Source organism: Hibiscus syriacus, unplaced genomic scaffold (assembly GCF_006381635.1).
Source record: "Hibiscus syriacus cultivar Baekdansim isolate YM2019G1 unplaced genomic scaffold, ASM638163v2 tig00110963_pilon, whole genome shotgun sequence".
Classification (NCBI taxonomy): Eukaryota; Viridiplantae; Streptophyta; class Magnoliopsida; order Malvales; family Malvaceae; genus Hibiscus; species Hibiscus syriacus.
The window spans coordinates 388,582-413,314 of NW_024062936.1; the positions used below are offsets into that span (position 1 = coordinate 388,582).

General features: G+C 36.2%; 1 protein-coding gene, 1 long non-coding RNA gene and 1 pseudogene across 3 annotated transcripts; all 3 read right to left on the reverse strand.

The window, feature by feature from the left end:
- Window positions 1-9,395: 9,395 nt before the first annotated feature.
- LOC120148624 lies at window positions 9,396-19,275 on the reverse strand. Its single transcript, XR_005518384.1, has 3 exons — window positions 19,265-19,275; window positions 13,707-13,708; window positions 9,396-9,517 (listed from the first exon to the last, which is right to left on the reverse strand). It is a non-coding gene; the product is annotated as an uncharacterized LOC120148624 (long non-coding RNA).
- On the reverse strand, window positions 9,552-11,380 carry LOC120148622 (annotated as a pseudogene).
- A 2,930-nt stretch (window positions 19,276-22,205) lies between the features above and the next one.
- On the reverse strand, window positions 22,206-23,408 carry LOC120148621 (ABC transporter G family member 42-like). Of its 2 annotated transcripts, none has more exons than XM_039161698.1 (5): window positions 23,344-23,408; window positions 23,097-23,206; window positions 22,861-22,979; window positions 22,601-22,756; window positions 22,206-22,504 (listed from the first exon to the last, which is right to left on the reverse strand). In XM_039161698.1, exons 3-5 carry the CDS (start codon window positions 22,904-22,906, stop codon window positions 22,272-22,274), a joined length of 435 nt encoding a protein of 144 aa, XP_039017629.1. In that variant the 5' UTR covers window positions 22,907-22,979; window positions 23,097-23,206; window positions 23,344-23,408; the 3' UTR covers window positions 22,206-22,271. The 2 variants fall into 2 exon arrangements, with proteins under 2 accessions (XP_039017629.1, XP_039017628.1); XM_039161697.1 differs by having other exon boundaries at window positions 22,214-22,507; window positions 23,344-23,393.
- Window positions 23,409-24,733: the final 1,325 nt, after the last annotated feature.

Here is a 24,733-nt window from a genome sequence, read left to right on the forward strand (position 1 = left end):
CTTGCTAAATAAATAGTAAATAATATCTGCATCGAGTAGTGTCACACGATTTATATGACACTCTGATATACGTTCATATCCCTACGAAATACAAATATTAAAAATTTAGTTAAATACCAAAACAAATAAACTAACTAACTAAATAAATAAATAGTAAAAATACAAAATAATATTGATTAATTTACCTAATCATTTTGCCTCTAATAATTGAATAGTGACTTCGATCATGTCTTAATAGACTCGCCGTCATGATATGAAATCTTTGAATCTTTGAATATATGAAAGGGATGGATGTGGTGATGAATAGGAGTGAGAGCCCTATTTATAGCCCTTATCGCACCAAGTGAAGTGCGGTTTTAAATGCAGCTTTTTATCACGGTTTTTAAGACGGGAGATTGCTACTAGCTTTTATCTTTTAAATTTCAAAATATATTATAATTATAATATGATTAATTATTTATTATATTTAATATTTTACATTGATAAATTTTCATTATTTCAAAATTTATAAAATATATTATAACTATTTTTTATAAAATATCTATTTTAATTACTATATTTATAGATTACTATATTTTAATTATTTATTATATTTAATAATTAATATCATTAATTATTATTATTATATTTATTTATTATATTCATTTAACTTCTATATTTCAAATTAGATAGCTATAAGGAATTCGAAAGAAACTCGCACTTTACAATTAGCGAGGTTCCTCATAAATCTTGTGATATTTTGGATCATAAAAGTTACCTCACGCTTCGCAATGCGCGATATCATTTTATCCAATTATTTTATTGATTTACCTAGAAAGCACGCTCACGTTTGATGTATCTCACGTGTTGAAGGGTACGAGGATTTAACAAGTGGTTTATAGGTCACGAAGTAGTCCGATGTGGACGATTTGAGGATTATTCTTTTAAATAATTTATGGAGGGTCTTATTTTTTTAAATAATTATTTATTTGAAAATTTTAATATAAAATTGTTCGACTCTTTGGACCACTTTGTGCTAATTGCTAGAGCCAAGCTTTTTAGCTAGCTGCAGCCTGCTTGCGCCGCCCTCGTGATTACTAAGACCCCAGGAATATGGGACTACGTACACATTAAACTTTGTCCATACATTTAAAATCGGCTTCCTCGCCCATGTAGGGCGTTGGAAAAAAAATTCCATATATAAGGCTCTACTCAAATTATTTCTTGAAATGGGGTGTTACAGTGACCTCATTGGTCGCCAATTACTCCATATGTAACACCCCAAACTATAAGTTAGTGACTAAATGTTAAACTTTCAGAATTTGGTGATTAAAGTAGAAGAATGGATTAGTTCAATGATTTATCTGGAAATAAATCCTAAAAGATGTTAGTAATTATAAAAGGTATTAAAGGACAAAAGGGTCATTTGACCAAGAGATGAATTAAATAATGATATATATATATATATATGGATAAGGATGAGAGATTTTCTAGAAATCTCTTCTCTCTTTTCTTCTTCATCTTCTTCTTCCTCCCGTGAAAGCTCCAAGGCAAAGGTAAGATTCCTTGTTAGCTGATGATTTGTTGATTTTAACAGTGGGTTTTGATCCTTAGGTAATACTTAAGATTATGGAAAGCTTAGGTTGTCCTAAAATCAAAAGATAAAGGAGATAGAGAAGATTAAATATTAGTGGTTCTTGAATGAAATCTTGAAATAGAGTTTATAATAAGAATTAAAAGTTGGATTTGACTTGTCATCAATCTAAGTAAGAGATATGAAGTAATATAATTGGATTTGAAACATGTTGCAAAATTGATGTAATTATTGAATTACATATGGAAGATAGGATTTTTAGGTTTAAGATGAAATAAATGAGTATAGATTGGTTTAAGTATGTGTACTAGAGTTAAGAATGAAAAAGGGGATGAAATATGCAGGATTTAAGCCAAAATGAATGAATTTTTGGGTTTAAAAAGAGGATTCTGGGCAGAGTGCATCGATGCATATTCATTGTGCATCGATGCATCAAGGTTAAAACCCAAAAATTTGTTTGAAGGTGTATCGATGCACAGGTAGTGCATCGATGCACTCTTTTAAAATAGAAACATCGAATGCAATTAGTGCATCGATGCATAAGGCATGCATCGATGCATCCTAATAAAAATACAACATCGAATGTATTTTATGCATCGATGCATCAGTAGTGCATCGATGCATACCCTTATTGAAAGAAGAAATTGACATTTATCTTAATCTAAAGAGTGAACCATTAGAGTATATTAGTTATAATACTAATATAGATCTATGTATGATTATGTAGATATAGAACGTGATCCTGTTCTGAAGTAATTGAAGGATTAGAATCGAATCAAAGAAAAGCTAAGGTGAGTGCATATTATTTAGTATATGATGTTAAATGGAAAATAAGACTTATGATAAGTCTATTTCCAATAGTAAAATGCATGAATTCATAGAGGTATGTGTTTGTTATGATTTATATGTGTGCATGAGTATATGTGTTATTGATATGATTCTATGATCATAGGATGTAAACTATGTGATAAGTGATAAGTGACTGTATGAAATTATATGAGAACAAGATATGACAATGATTTACATGTCATATGAAAACCAGAGAAGTGTTATAAGAAAAGTGAGATAAACAAAGTATGGTTGATATAGGGTAATATAAGAATAGCTCATAGGTTATATGATAAAGATGGAACCATATAGGAACATTAATTGAGTACTTGATAATAAGTCATAAGGTTATATGCATAGGTAATATAAGTTATAAGATGAGAATATATATGAATATCAAATAAGTTATGAGATAAGTTATATGACATTGATATATAGGCTAAATGAAAGTATACACATGAATACATATATAAGTTTATATGTTATTTTATATGCTATGGGATATACCTATGAACATATGTGATGTGATATATGTTATGAGAAATGACCCATGTGACTAAGTGTGAATTGATATAAGTATGTGATATGAAGTTATGAGTATATGTGTCATATGTTATTATAGGTGATATTATAAAACCGTGAGCCTATATGATTATGTGTTATATGTTACATGATATGACATGCGAGTTACATGAACAAATGAGAAATGATATAAGTCATATGAAACGATCTACGTGAATACATGCACTTGTGATACATGTGATATGATATGAGATATATGGTTACACATACATGTGGTATGTGACAGAAGAGAAATAACAAGTGATATGAAATGTTATAAATGATAATGCCCATTTTATGTGATATGAGAGCTAGGGGTATAGTTGGTATGCCAAGAGTCGAGGGTATTCCTATGTTCTACGGAACATTTGGACAGAATTACCTATGTCTTTCGAGATATATGGGCAGTATACCTATGTTCTAAGGAACATATGGACAGTTTACCTAGGTTCTTCGGAACCTATGGACAGTTGCCGAGGATCTTTATGACCTCTGGATAGTTACCGAGGATCTTTATGACCTCTGGATAGGTCCTTCAGGACATTGATCGAGCTATGGTGACAGCATATGTGTGCACAACCTCAATGTACTCACATACCTTAAGTTCTCACTAGTATACATGAGCTAATAAAGAGATTAAATAAACATACTGAATGTGATATGTATACGATGAGTTTATAAATGGTTATCAAAAGTAAGTGGTTTGAAATGTGTTACATGAACCATATGATGTTATATGTGTTTCTTAATGATAATGATAGAGATTATGATAATGATGGTATATGTTTATGTATGCTTTATGTTATATGAAATATCATATGTTTTATATGCCTCACTAAGTCATCGACTTAGCGTGTGATTGTTTCACACGTAGGTTTGGAAAGCAAAAAGAGAAGTAAAGAGGAACAAGACAAGTCAGTTCTCCTTACCGAATGTCAGATCAGAAGAGAGGTGAATAATATGTATTTTTGTATATAAAGTTCTAGTTGGCATGTAATCAAAAGGATATATTGTATAAGCTCTGAATAGTTTTGTAAATGTTTTGAATAAGTTAAATGTTATAAAAGTTTTTAAAATTACTCATTATTTTATACGAATAAATGTTTGAAAAGTCAATGTAACACTTCGGACTCGTATCCGGGTTGGATACGGGTTGGGGGTGTTACATTTAATGGTATCAGAGCTATAGTTTAGCCGATTCTAGGCTAAAAACGAAGTCAAAATTGTTTTAAAAAGTATACATGCCGACTTAAAGTAGAAAATTTTCTGATCTGCTAGGGTAAGAAGTGTACTATCTTGTTAATAGAGTTAAATTATTATGTTAAATAAGATATGTGAATACCAGAGAATGATTTATGAAATTTATATATATGTTTATATGATATGATGTATGATATATGAACATATGCAATTGACATATGTTATACAATATGAATTGGATGAGCATATGCACACGTGATATGTGATATAAGAAATGATATGAGCACATGAAAATATGAGAGTTTCCAAAGTGAAACACAAGGCTATAGACCTGAAGGTAATAGCATTCACCTGCCCTGGCCAGGCAGGGAGAAGAGTGAAAACCTCAGGGAATGCCTGTATAAGATTAGAGAATGATTCATGATGTTGAATGATATTTCGATGTGTTTACAATGTTATATTTTGTTAACTCATAGAATGAATGTATTAAGTTAGTTAAAAGATTTAGGAGCACCTAAGTTCAAAGGTGAATTTGAGGAATGTTCTATTGTTACAGACATTTGGTTAAAGGATATGAAGAAAATGTTAAACGGTTTTCATTTCTCCAAAACGGAGAAGTTAAATTGAAAAGTTTCGTTACTACATGTGCAAGTTAGAGTATGGTGAACCAATGTCACCATAAGAATATTAAAAGATCAAGTGACGTGGTTATTATTTGTAAAAAGGGTTCAAGAATAAGTGCATCAGTGATACGTTTATAAGATGAATGAAATCAGAATTATGAATTCGAAACCAAGGGATAGTACTGTGTATAAGCAAGAGTGTGGATATGATAAGAGTTTGTATTCTAGATGGAAAGAGTTAGCATTGGCTAACAAGAGTATGTGATGAAAATGTAATGGAATTATAATATATTGACAGGTTATGATAACCAAATATGAAGAGGATTTGGATACAGTTGTATAGTTTGATCATAGTAAGGTGTTGTAGTGAAGAAGAGAAAGATTTGTATGTTTGAAGGAAATACAAGTACAATAGATGATAAGAATGAGGTTCTGTACAAGTAAAGTTGATTATCAAAGTTATGAAAAGATATAGTTTAGTTATGTTATAAGAAGATTTTGATAATGAAAGGATTAAATATGATAAAGGATTATAAGGATGTGTAGATTATAAGTTTGATTAGAAGTAAGAAAAGTATGTAAGGTTATATGAAGAGATTATGTGTATCGTAATATAGACAATGATGAAAGAATGAGTAAAAGTTTGGATTGTGGCACATTAATTAGAAAATGAGGAAAGGAATCAATTGATTGATTTTTTTTATTTGAGTGATAAGAATTGATGTTAATGTCTACAGGATGAGTAACATTATGTGGATTTTAGAAAGGTCAAAGGAAAAATGCATAATCGAATGAGAAAAAAAAAACAGAAATGGATTGATGTTATTGGTTATTGTTTATATGATAAGCAACAAAAGATGAACGTATAAACGAAAAAGATAGTTGGAAACTAAAGGATTGAAAAGTAAGTTTCTGATGATGACAAGAAAGAATAAGTCAAGGAAGCAACATAAGAACATTAGAAGGTATGTTCTTATTATGATGTGCAGTGAAAATTCGAGGATGAATTTTCTTATAAGGAGGGGAGAGTTGTAACACCCCAAACTATGAGTTAGTGACTAAATGGTAAACTTTCAGAATTTGGTGATTAAAGTAGAAGAATGGATTAGTTCAATGATTTATCTGGAAATAAATCCTAAAAGATGTTAGTAATTATAAAAGGTATTAAAGGGCAAAAGGGTCATTTGACCAAGAGATGAATTAAATAATGATATATATATATATGGATAAGGATGAGAGATTTTCCAGAAATCTCTTCTCTCTTTTCTTCTTCATCTTCTTCTTCCTCCCGTGAAAGCTCCAAGGCAAAGGTAAGATTCCTTGTTAGCTGATGATTTGTTGATTTTAAGAGTGGGTTTTGATCCTTAGGTAATACTTAAGATTATGGAAAGCTTAGGTTGTCCTAAAATCAAAAGATAAAGGAGATAGAGAAGATTAAAGATTAGTGGTTCTTGAATGAAATCTTGAAATAGAGTTTATAATAAGAATTGAAAGTTGGATTTGACTTGTCATCAATCTAAGTAAGAGATATGAAGTAATATAATTGGATTTAAAACATGTTGCAAAATTGATGTAATTATTGAATTACATATAGAAGATAGGATTTTTAGGTTTAAGATGAAATAAATGAGTATAGATTGGTTTAAGTATGTGTACTAGAGTTAAGAATGAAAAAGGGGATGAAACATGAAGGATTTAAGCCAAAATGAATGAATTTTCGGGTTTAAAAAGAGGATTATGGGCAGAGTGCATCGATGCATATTCATTGTGCATCGATGCATCAATGTTAAAAACCAGAAATTTGTTTGAAGGTGTATCGATGCACAGGTAGTGCATCGATGCACTCTTTTAAAATAGAAACATCGAATGAAATTAGTGCATCGATGCATAAGGCATGCATCGATGCATCCCAATAATAATACAACATCGAATGTATTTTATGCACCGATGCATCAGTAGTGCATCGATGCATACCCTTATTGAAAAAAGAAATTGGCATTTATCTTAATCTAAAGAGTGAACCATTAGAGTATATTAGTTATAATACTAATATAGATCTATGTATGATTATGTAGATATAGAACGTGATCCCGTTCTGAATTAATTGAAGGATTAGAATCGAATCAAAGAAAAGCTAAGGTGAGTGCACATTATTTAGTATATGATGTTAAATGGAAAATAAGACTTATGATAAGTCTATTTCCAATAGTAAAATGCATGAATTCATAGAGGTATGTGTTTGTTATGATTTATATGTGTGCATGAGTATATGTGTTATTGATATGATTCTATGATCATAGGATGTAAACTATGTGATAAGTGATAAGTGACTATATGAAATTATATGAGAACAAGAGATAACAATGATTTACATGTCATATGAAAACCAAAGAAGTGTTATAAGCAAAGTGAGATAAACAAAGTATGGTTGATATAGGGTAATATAAGAATAGCTCATAGGTTATATGATAAAGATGGAACCATATAGGAACATTAATTGAGTACTTGATAATAAGTCATAAGGTTATATGAATAGGTAATATAAGTTATAAGATGAGAATATATATGAATATCAAATAAGTTATGAGATAAGTTATATGACATTGATATATATGCTAAATGAAAGTATACACATGAATACATATATAAGTTTATATGTTATTTTATATGCTATGGGATATACCCATGAACATATGTGATGTGATATATGTTATGAGAAATGACCCATGCGACTAAGTGTGAATTGATATAAGTATGTGATATGAAGTTATGGGTATATGTGTCATATGTTATTATAGGTGATATGATAAAATCGTGAGCCTATATGATTATGTGTTATATGTTACATGATATGACATGCGAGTTACATGAACAAATGAGAAATGATATAAGTCATTTGAAACGATCTACGTGAATACATGCACTTGTGATACATGTGATATGATATGAGATATATGGTTACACATACATGTGGTATGTGACAGAAGAGAAATAACAAGTGATATGAAATGTTATAAATGATAATGCTTCATGTTATGTGATATGAGAGCTAGGGGTATAGTTGGCATGCCAAGAGTCGAGAGTATACCTATGTTCTACGGAACATATGGACATAATTACCTATGTCTTTCGAGACATATGGACAGTATACCTATGTTCTAAGGAACATATGGACAATTTACCTAGGTTCTTCGAAACCTATGGACAGTTGCCGAGGATCTTTATGACCTCTGGATAGTTACCGAGGATCTTTATGACCTCTGGATAGGTCCTTCGGAACATTGATCGAGCTGTGGTGACAGCATATGTGTGCACAACCTCAATGTACTCACATACCTTAAGTTCTCACTAGTGTACATGGGCTAATAAAGAGATTAAACAAACATACTGAATGTGATATGTATACGATGGGTTTATAAATGGTTATCAAAAGTAAGTGGTTTAAAATGTGTTACATGAACCATATGATGTTATATGTGTTTCTTAATGATAATGATAGAGATTATGATAATGATGGTATATGTTTATGTATGCTTTATGTTATATGAAATATCATATGTTTTATATGCCTCACTAAGTCATCGACTTAGCGTGTGATTGTTTCACACGTAGGTTTGGAAAGCGAAAAGAGAAGTAAAGAGGAACAAGACAGGTCAGTTCTCCTTACCGAATGTCAGATCAGAAGAGAGGTGAATAATATGTATTTTTGTATATAAAGTTCTAGTTGGCATGTAATCAAAAGAAAATATTGTATAAGCTCTGAATAGTTTTGTAAATGTTTTGAATAAGTTAAATCTTATAAAAGTTTTTAAAATTACTCACTATTTTATACGAATAAATGTTTGAAAAGTCAATGTGACACTTCAGACTCGTATCCGGGTTGGATACGGGTTGGGGGTGTTACACCATAGGTCGCCAAGTGCTCCATAGGTCGCCAAGTGCTCCTTGCGACAAAGCCTCTTCTGTTGCAGCAACTCTTCTCTGTTCCCTCGCTGTTGCAGCTCCATAGGTCGCCGTGTGCTTCTGGAGACCTATGGAGGTCGCCATATGCTCCTGGAGACATATGGTGGTCGCAATCACCCTACTTAAGCAAATAATTGTTCGATTGCACTATACGAACAATTTTTTTTCTATTGCATTATTCAAACTCTTTTGCCTTTAAAATCTGATATATCATTTAATTAATATTTTAAAACATGCTGATTTTTTAAAAAAAGAAATTAAAGATTTAATTGATTGAAGCTGTTATTGTTAAATTTCTTGGAGGCATTATGTTTAATTATCTTTAAACATACATTAATCTTCAATTTCGTTACTGACCGAAGCTTAATCGAATAATCTATGGCGATGAGAGCCTCCACCTGTTTGTAAAAATACGGGTGAGACTTCATATTTGACCCATGTTGTTAAGCAATTGTGTGCCATCTGAAAATTTGGAGCTCACTGCTCAGCATACCATCTTTGATGCTTCCGAATTTCTCTTCACCTCAAATTCTTCAATCACGTAACAACAATTTTGTTCATGCTTTATTTGACTTTATTTTCTTCTAATTAAAGCGAGCTAATGTTGCAGAATCATGGATTGAGCTTATGATTGGTTCCCTTAAGGCTATTATATCCAACAAAACTTCACATTTCCCAGTACAACACTTGAAGTATTTTTTCTACTAAACTCATCATCATCATCATCATCATTTCTATTGTGCTTACACAAATTTAAATTAAAGAAACCCTAGAACAACAACAACAGAGGAATACTATTTTTGGATGGCTTCCTATTTACAAGGTCACTCCCATTTTGGTTGTGAAAGTAAAACATATGGTCGAGGAAGAATTTCCTGCATGTTGTCTTATCTGGTTTGGAAGTTGAGTGTCTTTATGCAGTAGGCAAACATGAAGGCGAAGAACACTGCAAAGCCAACCAAAACTGCAGCAACTGGTCCCATGAAGTCCGAATCGTAGCTGTATTGTCTTTGATATACCATTTAATGGTAGGGTCAGGCGTGATGCCTGGTGCTTTAATGGTGTCTTCGATATCTCCGTACTGTGACACAATCAGTCCGTAAACGGTCAATGCAACTGGGAAGATCCAGTAATACCATACCCACCACTTGGGAATTCCTGTAAATTCAAGAAAGGGACTGATATCAGCTTTGATTGTGAGTGTGATTTTAACAAAAATGATTTCTTGTGAAACACGTAAACCTACCGGTCTTGGAATAAAGAAGCCGGAGAAAAGATTAAAGAGTGAATAGAAAGCTGCAGGGAAAATATTGGAAACAATCATCATTCCATAGAATGTGAAGTAAAGGAAGGAGAAGAAGTTGATGAAGAAGAACCAGAAGAACTTTGCTGCCGTCCATTGAAAGCTCACCATAGCATACACAATAAGCGTATAGTATGTTGTTTGGACAAAAATGTAAGGAATCTCACAAAACACCTGCATGCCACATAATTATGGTTTAGTCATCTAGCAGTTCAATCATTTGAACTTATTAGAGATACTAGTGAAATCAATGGCCTTTCTCTCACCTGTACAAGGGCATACGGTAATGCAGAGTACATTTCGGCTGCTCTTTCACGATAGAACATTGTCCTTTCAATGGCTGACTGGTTGAACTGTTGAGCAGTTATTGATTCCGACAAACAAGACCGCAGCATACATTGCCCCAATTATCATTGTAAGATCAGTTGTGGATTCCCTGAACAGTTGAACAAAGAGCACGGAGAATGTAATCAGTTTGTAAGTATTTTATCAAAAAGATTAAGAAATCTAAGCATTATAAACATGAAAATAGGTACAGACCTTTTAGTGCCGACCCGCCAGAAAATAGTACCAACCATGAGTGCAGAGACCAAAGTGAAGAAGTATCTGACAAGGTTATAATCTGGACTTCTCCAATAAGTCCACCATTGCTTCCAAAGCCATGATATGAATTGGGCCCATGTCGATTGCGAGTATTGTGTGGTGAAATAGAGGTCTTTTGCTCCAGGGGGTGGTGTGCTCAACTCATTTACTAACACCTTGTTTCTCCTGTTCACAGATGCATAAATTAGCTCAGCATAAAAGAAAGGTAAAACAGTTGAACTAGGGTCTCTATTGCTTATGTCTCTACTTACTGATACAGAGAGGTCGACTTATAGTACTCGGCAAAGTCCATTCCGAGCCTAAATTCAGCACCTACGGTGCTCACTTATAGCATCCATGTTGCCGGGTTGTACTTGTCCTTAATTTTGGGGATTCCATGAATGGGCTGCAATGATGAATAAGAGATGAATGAAAAATCAGATGAGGCCTTCTTTTTCATCTTTAAATTAGTGTTTTAGATATTGAAGATCCTGCTATAGTTACATACCTCAAAATATTTAATGATCTTATGAGAGTTCCGACCTAGTGGTCCAGAGTAAATCACATGACCTCCTCTTTTCATCAGTAGCAACTCATCAAAAGCTTCAAACATATCAATGCTAGGCAGAGAATAGTGCAGACAACTGTTCTTCTAGTATCCACAGTGTTTCTGACAGTCCTCATGACAATGGTTGCCGCTCTTGCGTCGAGGCCAGATGTTGGTTCATCCATGAAAATAATTGAGGGATTAACAACAAGCTCTACTTCAATTATCAACCTCTTTATTTGCTCAGTTGACAATCCTGTGACTCCTGGAAGCCCTACTTGTTATGTTTGACTTGCAAATTGTCAAATTTGGCAAGTTGGCAAAGTTGACAAGTTGGTTGGTGACCAACTTGTACACATTGGAAAATTCATCTTTGGTAGGTGCCAAACTTGTTCACATGAGAATTTCATCTTTGGTCCCTAAAATATTAGGTTATTTATAAGTTTAGTCCTTAAAACTCAACTATAAATAGGCCTAAGTATTTCATTAAAAATCATCCCAAAACAAGTTTTCTCTTCCATTCGTTTTCTTCATTCTCTCACTTTGGGAATTCTAAAGAATTCCATTTGTTGTAATATTTGTTGATAGTGAAGTTATCATCCGGTGTGGTGCCCGAGGAGTAGACGATATTCTCGTCGAACCTCTTAAATTTGGTGTGTTATCTCCTTTATTGTTTTTTATTCGGTTTTTACATTGTGTTTCATTATTCAATAGTTTGACGGGTTTATCCGCTGTGCAATCTTTGGTGGTTTTGATCTTAATATTTCAAATCAATTTTGAAACTATGTTTGTATGGGAAATAACCCGGTTTCCCCAATAATTGGCATCAGAGCTTCGATTGAGGTTATCCTGGTGGTCATGTTGTTGAAAAGATACAGTTCGTGCTATTGAATATTGTTCGTTAGAATTAAAATGCCAAAATACGGATCAGTTGAGACATCGAGCTCTTCATCTGTACCGGTGAGGAGGGTGATGTCAAATGCAAACTTCTCGGTAGAGTTGTTCGATAGATCCAGTCATTTTGGCATGTGGCAAGGCGAGGTGTTAGACGTTTTATTCCAACAAGGTCTAGAAATCGCTATTGAGGAAGAAAAGCCCATAGATATGGAGGAGAAAGAGTGGAGAACAATCAATCGTTTGGCGTGCAACATGATTTGATCTTGTCTTTTCAGGGAGCAGAAGTATGACTACAAGAATGAGAGTTCTGCAAGTAAGATGTGGAAAAAACTCTCAGAATCGTCTCCACATGAAGAAAATATTGTTTAGATTTGATTATCAATCAGTCACCGGTATGAATGAACATATCACTGCTTCAAATGAGCTAGTGGCAGACTTATTGGGCATGAATGAAACCTTCAAAGATGAAGATTTAACTTTGATGTTGTTGTCATCTCTTCCAGATGAATTTGAGCACCTTGAGACAACATTACTTCACGATAAGGATAATGTTACCTTTAATGATGTAACTGCTGTTTTGTATAGTTATGAGCTCAGAAGAAAACCAACAAGGAGAGCAAGTATGAAAAAGCGAAGGCCATGGTGGCAAGAGGTCACTCAAAAAGTCAAAATTCAAAGTGAAGAGGGAGATCAAAGTCGAAGTCCAGACTGAGAAAAGATAAATGTGCCTTTTATCATGAGAAATACCATTGAAAGAAAGATTGTCCGAAGCTGAAGAAGAAAGGAAAAGCTTCTCCAGATGCATGTTTTGCAGAGCATGATGCCAATGAATCTGACATATCATTAGTTGCTTCATCATCAACATTCCATTCAGATGAATGGATATTAGATTTGCACCTATCATATGTCCCCTAATCGGGAGTGGTTCTCTAATTTAGTAGAACTAAATACATGAGTTTTTATATGGGTAATGATAATGCCTATAAAATTGTTGGGATAGGTTCAATTCGATTGAAGAATCAAGAAGGATCAACCAGAGTTCTGATTGATGTCCGATACGTGCCCAGTTTGAAGAAAAATCTCATATCGTTGGGAGCCTTGGAATCAAAAGGCTCAGTAGTCACTATGAGAGATAGAGTTTTAAAAGTCACATCTGGCGCACTTGTGATGATGAAGGGCATCAGGAATATTACTACCAAGGTAGTACAATTATTGAAGCAGTTGCAGCAGCTTTCGGAGGAGATGATTTGGACACAACCCAGTTGTGGCATATGCAGTTGGGACATGTTGGGGAGAAATCCTTGCAAATTTTGGCAAAGAAAGGATTGTTGAAAGGTGAAAATGCTTGCAAATTGAACTTTTGCGAGCATTGTGTTCTGGGAAAGCATAAGAGAGTGAAGTTTGACACCACTATACATAATACAAAAGGTATTGTGGATTATATTCACTCAGATATGTGGGGTCCTTCCAAGACACCGTCTTTGGGAGGAAAACATCATTTTGTAAGTTTTGTAGATGACTTTTCCAGAAGATTTTGGTTGTATCCAATGAAGTCTAAAGATGAAGTGCTCAGAATTTTCCTTAAATGAAAAAATATGATCGAGAACCAGACTGGTAGAAAGATCAGACGTCTTAGGACGGACAATGGAGGGGAATATAAAAGTGACCTATTCTTTGACGTTTTCCATGAGTATGATATTGTTCAACACTTCACTGTTAGAAATACACCACAACAGAATGGGGTGGAAGAGCGTATGAATCGAACACTATTGGAGAAAGTTCGATGTATGTTGTCTAATGCTGGGTCAAGTAAGGAATTTTGGGCTGAGGCTGTGACATATGCTGGCCATCTCATTAATTGTCTGCCATCATCAGTGATAGGAGGAAAAATACCATTGGAGGTAAGGTCTGGAAAACCTGCTATTGATTATGATTCCTTACATGTATTTGGATCCATTACTTATTATCATATGAAGGAATCCTAGTTTGATCCAAGAGCAAAGAAGGATCTCTTTATGGGAATCACCCATGAGTGAAGGGATTTTGCCTTTGGTGTTTAGACACCAAGAAGATAATTTGTAGCAGAGATGTTACCTTTGATGAATCTGCCCTAGTAAATAATGTAACAAATGAAGCTGTCTAGACAAGTAGTACTCCGCAGGAGGTGGAGTATACTCCAAAACAGGTGGAGTTTCAGCAGACGATGATCCCAGAAGTTGATACAACTGATTCTTCAACTCCAATAGAAGAATTAGAAGATGAAGAGGTTCAAACCCAAGAACCATTGGAGACACCAGAACCACTTGAAGTTACAAGGCCAAGGAGAGAAATTGGCAGACCTGCTTGATTTGTTGATTTGGTGGCCTATGCTATTCCAGTTGTTGATGATGATATCCCTATCACTTACCAAGAAGCAATACAAAGCTAGGAAAGTGATAAGTTGAAAAGTGTCATGGATGAAGAAATGCAATCTTTCCAAAAGAACAACACTTAGAAATTGACATAATTACCGAAAGGTAAAAGAGCAATTAGATGCAAGTAGGTATTTGAAAAGAAAGATGGATCTCATGGTAAGAAAAATGTTCGCTACAAGGCAAGGTTGGTAGCTAAAGGTTACGCTCAAAAGGTGAGAATCGACTACAATTAAGTATTTTCCCCGGTTGTGAAGCATTCCTCCATTAGAATAATGTTGGCCTTGGTAGCACAGTTGAATTTGAAGCTAGCTCAACTTGACGTAAAGACGACTTTCTTGCACGGTGATTTAGAAGAGAATATCTATATGACTCACCAGAAGGATATAAAGATGGTGGTTATGAGAAATGGGTTTGTAAGCTGAATAAATCGCTATATGGATTAAAGCAATCTCCGAGGCAGTGGTACAAGTGATTTGGTAGCTTTATGAGGAGGCAAAAGTACACTAGAAGCAAATATGATCATTGTGTGTATTTGAAAAAGCTCAAAGATGGATCTTTCATTTATCTAGGTTAGGCCAAGAAGATTCTTGGTATGGAGATAAGCAGAGATAGACAGAGAGGGAAACTTTGTTTAACTCAGAAGCAGTATATGAGAAATGTATTACAATGTTTTGGTATGAATGAAAATACCAAACATGTAAGTATCCCACTGGCTTGTCATTTGAAACTTAGTTCTTAGTTATCTCCTAAAACTAACGAAGAACGAGTGTATATGGCAAAAGTTCCATATGTTAATGCAGTTGGGAGCTTGATGTATGCAATGGTGTGTACGCGTCCTGACATTTCACAAGCTATTGGAGTTGTGAGCAGGTACATGCATGATCCTGGAAAAGGACATTGGCAAGCTGTGAAATGGATTCTACGGTATCTCCAACAAACCGTGGATGTTGGTTTAGTTTTTGAACAAGATGAAATACTTGGTCAGTGTGTGGTTGGATATGTTGATTCCGACTATACTGGTGATTTGGATAAGCATCAATCAACTACTGGGTATTTTTTTACTCTTGCTAAAGACCCAGTAAGTTGAAAGTCTACTTTGCAATCTACGGTGGCTTTGTCTACTATAGAGGTAGAATACATGGTAGTTTCAGAGGATGTGAAGGAAACAATTTGGCTTAACGGGTTGATGGAAGATTTGAGAGTTGTTCAAAGTCACATTAGTCTCTATTGTGACAGTCATAACGCTATTCACTTAGCGAAAAATCAAGTCTACCATTCAAGGACTAAGCATATCGATGTGAGGTATCACTTTGTGCGGGAGATCTTTGAAGAAGGAAAGATTCTACTTCAGAAAATTACAATAGCCGAAAATCATGCAGATATAATGACCAAGGTGGTAACAGTAATCAAGTTCAATTATTGTTTGAACTTGATTAACATCCTGAATGTATGAACACCTTCGGGTGTGTGGCGCTTGTGAGCGCAATTAGATGCACTACATTAAAATAACTTCATCAAATTTAGGGAGTTGAAGAAGTTGAGTAAGATTGGTAATTTTAAGCCAAGGTGGAGATTTGTTATGTTTGGCTTGCAAATTGTTAGATTTGGCAAGTTGGCAAAGTTGACAAGTTGGTTGGTGACCAACTTGTACACATTGGAAAATTCATCTTTGGTAGGTGGCCAACTTGTACACATTGGAAAATTCATCTTTGGTAGGTGGCCAAACTTGTGCACATGAGAATTTCATCTTTGGTCCATAAAATATTAGGTTATTTATAAGATTAGTCCTAAAACTAAATTATAAACAGGCCTAAGTATTTCATTAGAAATCATCCCAAAACAAGTTTTCTCTACATTCGTTTTCTTCATTCTCTTACTTTGAGAATTCTAAAGAATTCCATTTGCTGTAATATTTGTTGATAGTGAAGTTATCATCCGGTGTGGTGCCCGAGGAGTAGACGATATTCTCATCGGACCTCATAAATTTGGTGTGTTCTCTCCTTTATTATTTTTTATTTGGTTTTTACACTATGTTTTAATATTCAATAGTTTGACGGGTTTATCCGCTGTGCAATCTTTGGTGGTTTTGATCTTGATATTTCAAATCAATTTTGAAACTACGTTCATAGGAAATAACCGGTTTCCCCAACACCACTATGGCATCCTTGAGGTTGTATAGTTCTACCATTTGTTAGAAGAAAAGTCAAAGGGGGCACCAGCTTGCTTGGTGGGGGCACCGGCTTTGCTTGATATTTTTCAACAAAGGCAGCACATGGGCTGCTAGCTAAATGGGCGGCTGAGCAAGTGGGGCGGCTTGAATTCATTGAATTTGAGCAATGGGATAATCACACATTTAATCATTGTATTTTAGGGTATGTTCAAAGATTAGTCCCTAAGCTTCAACTATAAATACCCTAGCTCATTTAGCTTCAAAATTATCCCAAAATCTTCCAGTTCTCTCTCAAGTGTATTTTGTAAACACCTGTAATTTTTCCCTTTAGTAAAAGATCTGCAGCAGTCCGGAGACGTAAGCACAATTGGCTGAACTCCGTTATGAATTTTTCGGGTATTATTTTTCCGCTTTTATTTCGTATTCTCACAAATCTGGCTATAGGAAAATTACTCGTACCCGGTTTATTTCCCAACAACTAGTAATCAGAGCTTTTGAGTTGTGAATTTTGTCAATTTTTTGCGAGGTTACTATTTATTACTATTCATGTAAATAGTAAATTTCGTGAATAGTGAAATTTTGTCGGCGATACGAATTTGTCGACGGAGGTGTTATAATACACGGTGGTTCGCACAAATTGTCAGAAACGATCCGAAGAAGCCAGATTCGAGTGGGAGCGATGGTTGCAGACGAAGGGAATGTGAAAATTGAAAAGTTCGATGGTGCGGACTTTGGCTTTTGGAAGATGCAGATCGAAGATTTTCTGTACCAAAAAAATCTATATCAACCCCTCTCAGGAAAGCAACCAAAGGGCATGAAGAATGAAGACTGGGCTCTTCTCGACCGACAAGCCCTCGGAGTTATCCGACTGACGTTGTCCCGAAATGTTGCTTTCAACATAGCAAAGTAAAATACCACGGCGGGTCTTATGGCGGCTCTCTCCAGTATGTATGAGAAGCCATCGGCCTCAAACAAAGTTCATTTGATGAGACGATTATTCAATTTGCGGATGACGGAAGGGGCATCAGTGGCTCAACACCTGAATGAACTCAACACAATCACAAACCAGTTGAGTTCCGTGGAAATTGAATTTGATGATGAAGTTCGAGCTTTAATTCTCTTATCATCTCTACCAGACAGTTAGAATGCTATTGTTACAGCAGTTAGCAGCTCGTCGGGAAATAGTAAATTGAAATTCGATGATGTTCAGGATCTAGTACTTAGCGAAGAAATTCGACGGAGAGAATCGGGTGAAGCATCAACCTCCTCAACCTTGCACACGGAGTCCAGAGGGAGAACTTCAGAAAGAAATTCAAATCGTGGCAGATCGAAATCCAGAAGGGGCAAATCAAGAACATGAAAAAAAGATTTTACCTGTTATAATTGTGGCAAGAAGGGTCACTTTAAAAGAGATTGTCGAGCACTGAAGAAAGATACCGGTGCACAGGAATCTGCCAACATGAGAGAGGAGACAGGTGATGCCATGATTCTAAGCGTCAACACTCCGATTGAATCATGGATCTTGGAATCAGGGGCATCTTTCCACTCCACCCCATGCCGAGAAATCATGGAGAACTATATCAGTTGTGATTTTGGGAAGGTTCATCTAGCCGATGATGAAACCTTGAAGATCGTCGGAAAAGGAGACATCCGATTAAAGTTGCCAAACCAGACCACCTGGACGCTGAAAGGTGTGAGACATATTCCTGGTCTCAAAATAAATTTGATTTCTGTTGGACAACTTGATGGAGAATGATATATCACAACTTTTTCAGACTGTGAATGCAAGATTACCAAAAGAGCACTCGTCATTGCTCGTGGTAAGAAAACTTGTACTCTCTATGTAACCTCAAATTTAGAGAATATCATTACAACCGCAGATGCTGATGGAAAATCAAACCTATGGCACCAAAGGCTTGGCCATATGAGCAAGAAAGGGATGAAGACGATTTTGTCAAAAGGGAAACTGCCGGATCTAAAGAATGTAGATGTCGGACTATGCGAGGATTGCATCTTTGGAAAATAAAAGAAAGTCAGCTTTGCAAAGATTGGTAAGACACCCAAGGTTGAAAAGTTAGAGTTGGTTCATACTGATGTATGGGGACCATCTCCAGTTCCATCTCTTGCAGGCTCACTATATTATGTCGCCTTCATCGATGATTCTACAAGGAAGGTGTGGGTTTATTTTCTGAAGAAGAAATCAGAAGTTGATACATTCAGAAAATAGAAGGCCATGGTGGAAAATGAGATTGGTCTGAAAGTCAAGCGATTGAGGTCTGACAATGGAGGAGAGTACAGAAATAGGAGATTAAGAGACTTCTGCGCAAACAATGGGATCAAGATGGAGACAACAGTTCCCATGACACCGCAACAGAATGGCGTAGCAGAGCGCATGAACAGAACTCTAAATGAACGTGCCAGAAGCATGAGGATACATGCCGGATTGCCCAAATTTCTATAGGCTGAAGCTATCAACACTGCAGCTTACCTGATCAACCGTGGGCCCTCAGTTCCTTTGGATGACAGAATACCAGAGGAAGTTTGGAGCAAGAAAGAAATCAACCTTTCACACTTAAGAGTGTTTGGTTGTATTTCTTATGTACACATAGACTCCGCTGAAAGAAGTAAACTTGATGCTAAGTCCAACAAATGTGCCTTTTTTGGTTACGGCAGTGATGAGTTCGGTTACCGGTTTTGGGACTATGAAAATTAGAAGATCATCAGAAGCAGAGATGTCATTTTCAATGAGAATGTGATGTACAAAGACAGGTCAACTGTAGAATTAAGCAGCTCCAATACCAAAGCTGAAACAAAGGAATTTGCTGAGTTCAAGGAGATTGTTGGAAATGATGTTCAGATCAGTCCTGAAGCAGTTCAAGAAGAACCAGGCACACCGGAACTAAGACGCTCCTCCAGAATTCCTAAACCAACCCAACGGTATTCTCCTTCTTTGCACTACTTGTTGCTGACTGACAATGGTGAACCAGAGTGTTATGATAAAGCAATGCAAGTGGAGGATTAAGTCAAGTGGGAGTCTTCCATGAAAGATGAGATGGACTCGCTTATGTCAAATCAGACATGGGAATTAGCTGAATTACCACCAGGCAAGAAAGCGCTTCACAACAAGTGGATTTACAGGATCAAAGAAGAGCACGATGGGAGCAAACGTTACAAAGCGAGATTGGTTGTCAAAGGTTTTCAGCAAAAAGAAGGTATTGACTACAATGAAATTTTCTCTCCAGTCGTGAAACTGTCTACTATCAGACTGGTATTGAAAATTGTAGCTGCAGAGAATTTACATCTTGAGCAGTTAGATGTAAAGACAACTTTCCTTCATGGTGATTTGGAGGAAGAAATCTATATGAGGCAACCAGAAGGCTTCATAGAGACAGGCAAGAAAAACCTGGTATGTAGGTTGAAGAAGAGATTGTATGGTTTAAAACAAGCTCCTAGACAATGGTACAAGAAGTTCGATAGCTTCATGAGTAGCAGTGGTTTTACCAGATGCCAAGCAGATCATTGTTGCTACATCAAGAGGTTCGACAATAGCTTCATTATTTTATTGTTGTACGTTGATGACATGCTCGTTGCAGGCTCAGACATGCAAGATATTATAAACTTGAAGCAAAAATTATCGAAGCAGTTTGCAATGAAAGATCTGGGTGCAACAAAGCAGATTCTTGGGATGAGGATTAAGAGAGACACAAATTCGGGGACTTTGATGTTATCACAGGCTGAGTACATCAACAAAGTACTCTCCAGGTTCAACATGCAAGATGCTAAACCAGTAAGTACACCTTTAGGTGTTCATTTTAGACTCTCCAAAGAACAGTCACCAAAGACGGAGGAAGAACGTGCACACATGGTGAAGGTGCCGTATGCCTCAGCAATTGGAAGTCTGATGTATGCCATGGTTTGTACCAGACCAGATATTGCTCATGCAGTGGGAGCTGTTAGCAGGTACATGAATAATCCGGGCAAAGTACACTGGGAAGCTGTCAAATGGATCCTCAGATATCTGCGGGGTACCACAAACAAAGCACTTTGTTTCAAAGGTGGAGATACGATACTGACAGGCTATGTAGATGCTGACTTAGCCGGAAATGTTGACATCAGAAGAAGCACTACAGGGTATGTCTATACTCTAGGAGGTACTGCAGTGAGTTGGGTTTCTCAACTACAGAAGATAGTTGCTCTCTCCACCATTGAAGCAGAATATGTCGCTGTTACGGAAGCCATCAAGGAGATGGTTTGACTCCAAAGTTTCTTGGAAGAGTTAGGCAAGAAGCAAGAAAACAATGTCTTGTATTGTGATAGTCAAAGTGCTATCCATCTAGCGAAGAATCCGTCTTTTCATTCCAGGACGAAGCACATACAATTACGGTATCATTTTATCCGGTCTCTTCTGGAAGATGAGATTTTGAAACTTGAAAATATTAGTGGAGCTCAAAATCCGGCAGACATGTTGACAAAGACGGTGACTACGGACAAACTGAAGTTGTGTTCAGCTTCAGTTGGCATGCTAGAATAACAAGACCAGAAATGTTGCTGCATTGATCAAGGTGTGAAGACAGATTAAAATCAGTCTTCAAGTGGGAGATTGTTGGAAGAAAAGTCAAAGGGGGGCACCAGCTTGCTTGGTGGGGGCACCGGCTTTGCTTGATATTTTTCAACAAAGGCAGCACATGGGCTGCTAGCTAAATGGGCGGCTGAGCAAGTGGGGCGGCTTGAATTCATTGAATTTGAGCAATGGGATAATCACACATTTAATCATTGTATTTTAGGGTATTTTCAAAGATTAGTCCCTAAGTTTCAACTATAAATACCCTAGCTCATTTAGCTTCAAAATTATCCCAAAATCTTCTAGTTCTCTCTCAAGTGTGTTTTGTAAACACCTGTAATTTTTTCCCTTTAGTAAAAGATCTGCAGCAGTCTGGAGACGTAAGCACAATTGGCTGAACTCCGTTATCAATTTGTCGGGTATTATTTTTCCTCTTTTATTTCATATTCTCACTAATCTGGCTATAGGGAAATTACTCGTACCCGGTTTATTTCCCAACACCATTTCCATCACTTCACCCACAAAAATCTAAAAGATAAAAGCAAATATTGTTTACAGACTAAATTAAACAACTAATGCTATGCTTTATTTCATTAAAAATTACAGAAGTGAGAATTCTTACCATCTTTTCCTCTTTGGTGACATCTTTTGGAAACCTTAGGAAAGCCGAGTAAATCAAGGATTCTCTGACTGTAACCTGGGGCGAGTGAATATCATTTTGTTCACAGTATCAAGAAATTCTAGCAAAGGTTTCTTGTATCTTGGAGTATCCCGAAATTCTAAAATCACCCTCGATATATCCACCGGTCTTTCTTCCCGCTAGAACATCCATCAATGTTGTCTTTCCTGCACCACTGACTCCCATCAGTTCAGTCAAGACTCCAGACCAGAATGCACCGGTTACTCATCGAAGTAGTTGTAACCTGTCTTCTGCAACACCTTGTGCTTTCATTTCCTGTTAAATAACTGAACTTTAGCTTTAGACCATGCTCTACGGTAACAATTATAAGGTTTATGTATTTATTTTGCTTTTGTTTTGGATGATAAGCTTATAGTCGTATTGATGTAGTGGTAACTAAAAAGAGTTGTTGAGAGTGGAAAAGGGAACTTACTGGCGGCATATCAACATAGTAATTGACAGTGTCGAACGACATTGCCAGAGGAGTGAAGGGAAGAACCATTCCTCTCTTGGGAGCAACACCACTGGCGGCATCAACAGAAGAATCATTCCTGCTCATTCCGTTGGGATTGGTTCGACTGCTCAATCTTTTGATTTCCATTTCTCCTAAAAGATTTTATTTGATATGATTAGCATAAATTGGTAACCAAGTTAAGAGAGAAGCAAGATCAACATAGTTCATTTTCTTATGTTTCTTACTCGAATTGTTTGCATCCACAGAAGACAGAGATCGAGAGAACGAATCTTTGCTTGATTTTGGTCTCCTTAACCTTGGTTCACCCTTGGAACCCTCATTGTTAGCCTCCAGCTCTTTGGCAGTTTCCTTTGAAATTACAGCCTGTGGCTTCCCAAGGGCTATTATGCCAACCAAGAAAATATACAAGATTAGCTACCTAAAGGAAAAAACACAGATGGGCAACATAATGGATACATTAACCTAAAAATATGTTAAAACTTACGGTTTAGATACATGAGAGCGAAGGTGAAGAGAATGTTGAACAACATTGCAAACCCTAAAAGAGCAGCTGCACCAATCCAATACCAGTTTTTATCCCAAGCTCGTAACGTTGTCCGAAGCCTGCATTGTGGACAAAGATTCCGCTTGTAACTTGCTTTCTTTCAAATGAAAGTATACATGCATTGTTATAGTTTTAACTAATTGGTATCTTTTGTCCCTGGAAAATTGAACAAATACCTTTTTGTTCATCCACCTTGGAGCAAATAGTTCATTCACAGTAAAGGCATTGTAACCATAAGTCAAAGGTGAAACCCAGTAAGCCCACTCCCACCAGTTTGAGATTTCACCTGTACAGAGAAAACCACTCCATATTACTCTTTTTTAAAGTTAATGTAGCTTCACTAGAAACTTAAGATATTTACAAACGCTGATAAGTGTAATTATCTTTTCTACTAATGCCGACCTTTATAATACTAATGCGTACCTTTTGGAATGATGAAGCCTCCGAGCAAGAACACGAGAAGAGTGAGAGCCCCACCAGTGTTAGCTATGATCATTGTTCTGCATATTCCAGCAGTAAGTCTAAAGAGTCCAGCTGCCATTTTTTGTACTAAAAACACCAACAGGAATGTCTTGAAAAACTTGTCAATAGGTTTGAGGGGTTAGCAAGTTAATACTAATTTGAGCTACTATATGACTTGTTACTCAAGTAAGAAAAAGTACATATTCAATTTACCTGCTGGCCTCAGGTGCAAATCCAGTAGTGTAATATGTTACGATCATCCAAACAGTGGATTCTAGAATAGATATTGGAACCCGGAGTAGGAACGTAGGCAGAGTGAAGGTCCAGACAGGGTGGAATAGAAGGTCTCTTTGCTTGTATAACACCAGAAGCCTACTGATCATCGTGGAGAGCTTGGAGAAACCGTTGAACATGTTGATGATCATTCCAAACAGAAGTGCATCGACATAGATTGCCGCATCTTGCTCATTCCTAGTGTGTAATTCAGTCCTCAAAAATACTGTGGAAGTAATGATTGCCATGATGATAATCTGGACTCTCTTGAAAACATAAATAAACGAATTCCTCTTGATCAATAGCCACTCTTTGTCCCAACAGGCCTTAAGAAGTTCCATTTTGGAGACCGAGTATTTTTTTAAAGGCCAATGCCGCTCTATGGCCTCTTGACTTGTCGAAAGGCACATAGATCTCGTTCTCTAACCTCACTCCAACATGGAAATGCCTGAACCTGTTTGCAAACTCTGTTACAGTAATGTATCTGTAGGGTTTACTCCTATCTGCCCTGTATCGCTCTTGATTCTTCTTTGAGTTAACCTGTCACAATCTCACTACCTTGTCAGCTTATGTTGCACTGTTTTCTCGTTCTAACTAAACTAAAACCGAATTTACTGTTATCAAGTAAGTTACAATGTCAACTGACAACGGCGTTTTAGTTCTACCTCTTGCAAGAAATCAGCTGTGCCTTTCCTTTCAGGACATTTGAAGCCACAACTCTCGAAGAACTCGACAACATGCTCACGCAGACCTTGGTAGACAATTTGGCCCTCTGATAAGAGAATGATATCATCAAAGAGGTCGAAGGTCTCGGGAGCCGGTTGGAGTAGGGACATCAAGATTGTGGCCTCCGTTAGGTGCACAACCACAATCTTCTGCAAACACTTAACTATCTGGTATGTCGTGGAACTGTCAAGGCCCGTTGATATTTCGTCCATGAAAAGCGTCTTGGTAGGTCCAACAATCATCTCCCCTATAGGTCATCAAGTTCATTACATTATTATTATTTGTCAACGAGAAAGTAAAGACAAAATTAAGCTAAAACTATATACGTTTGCGTATAGGAAGGGTTGGTGGG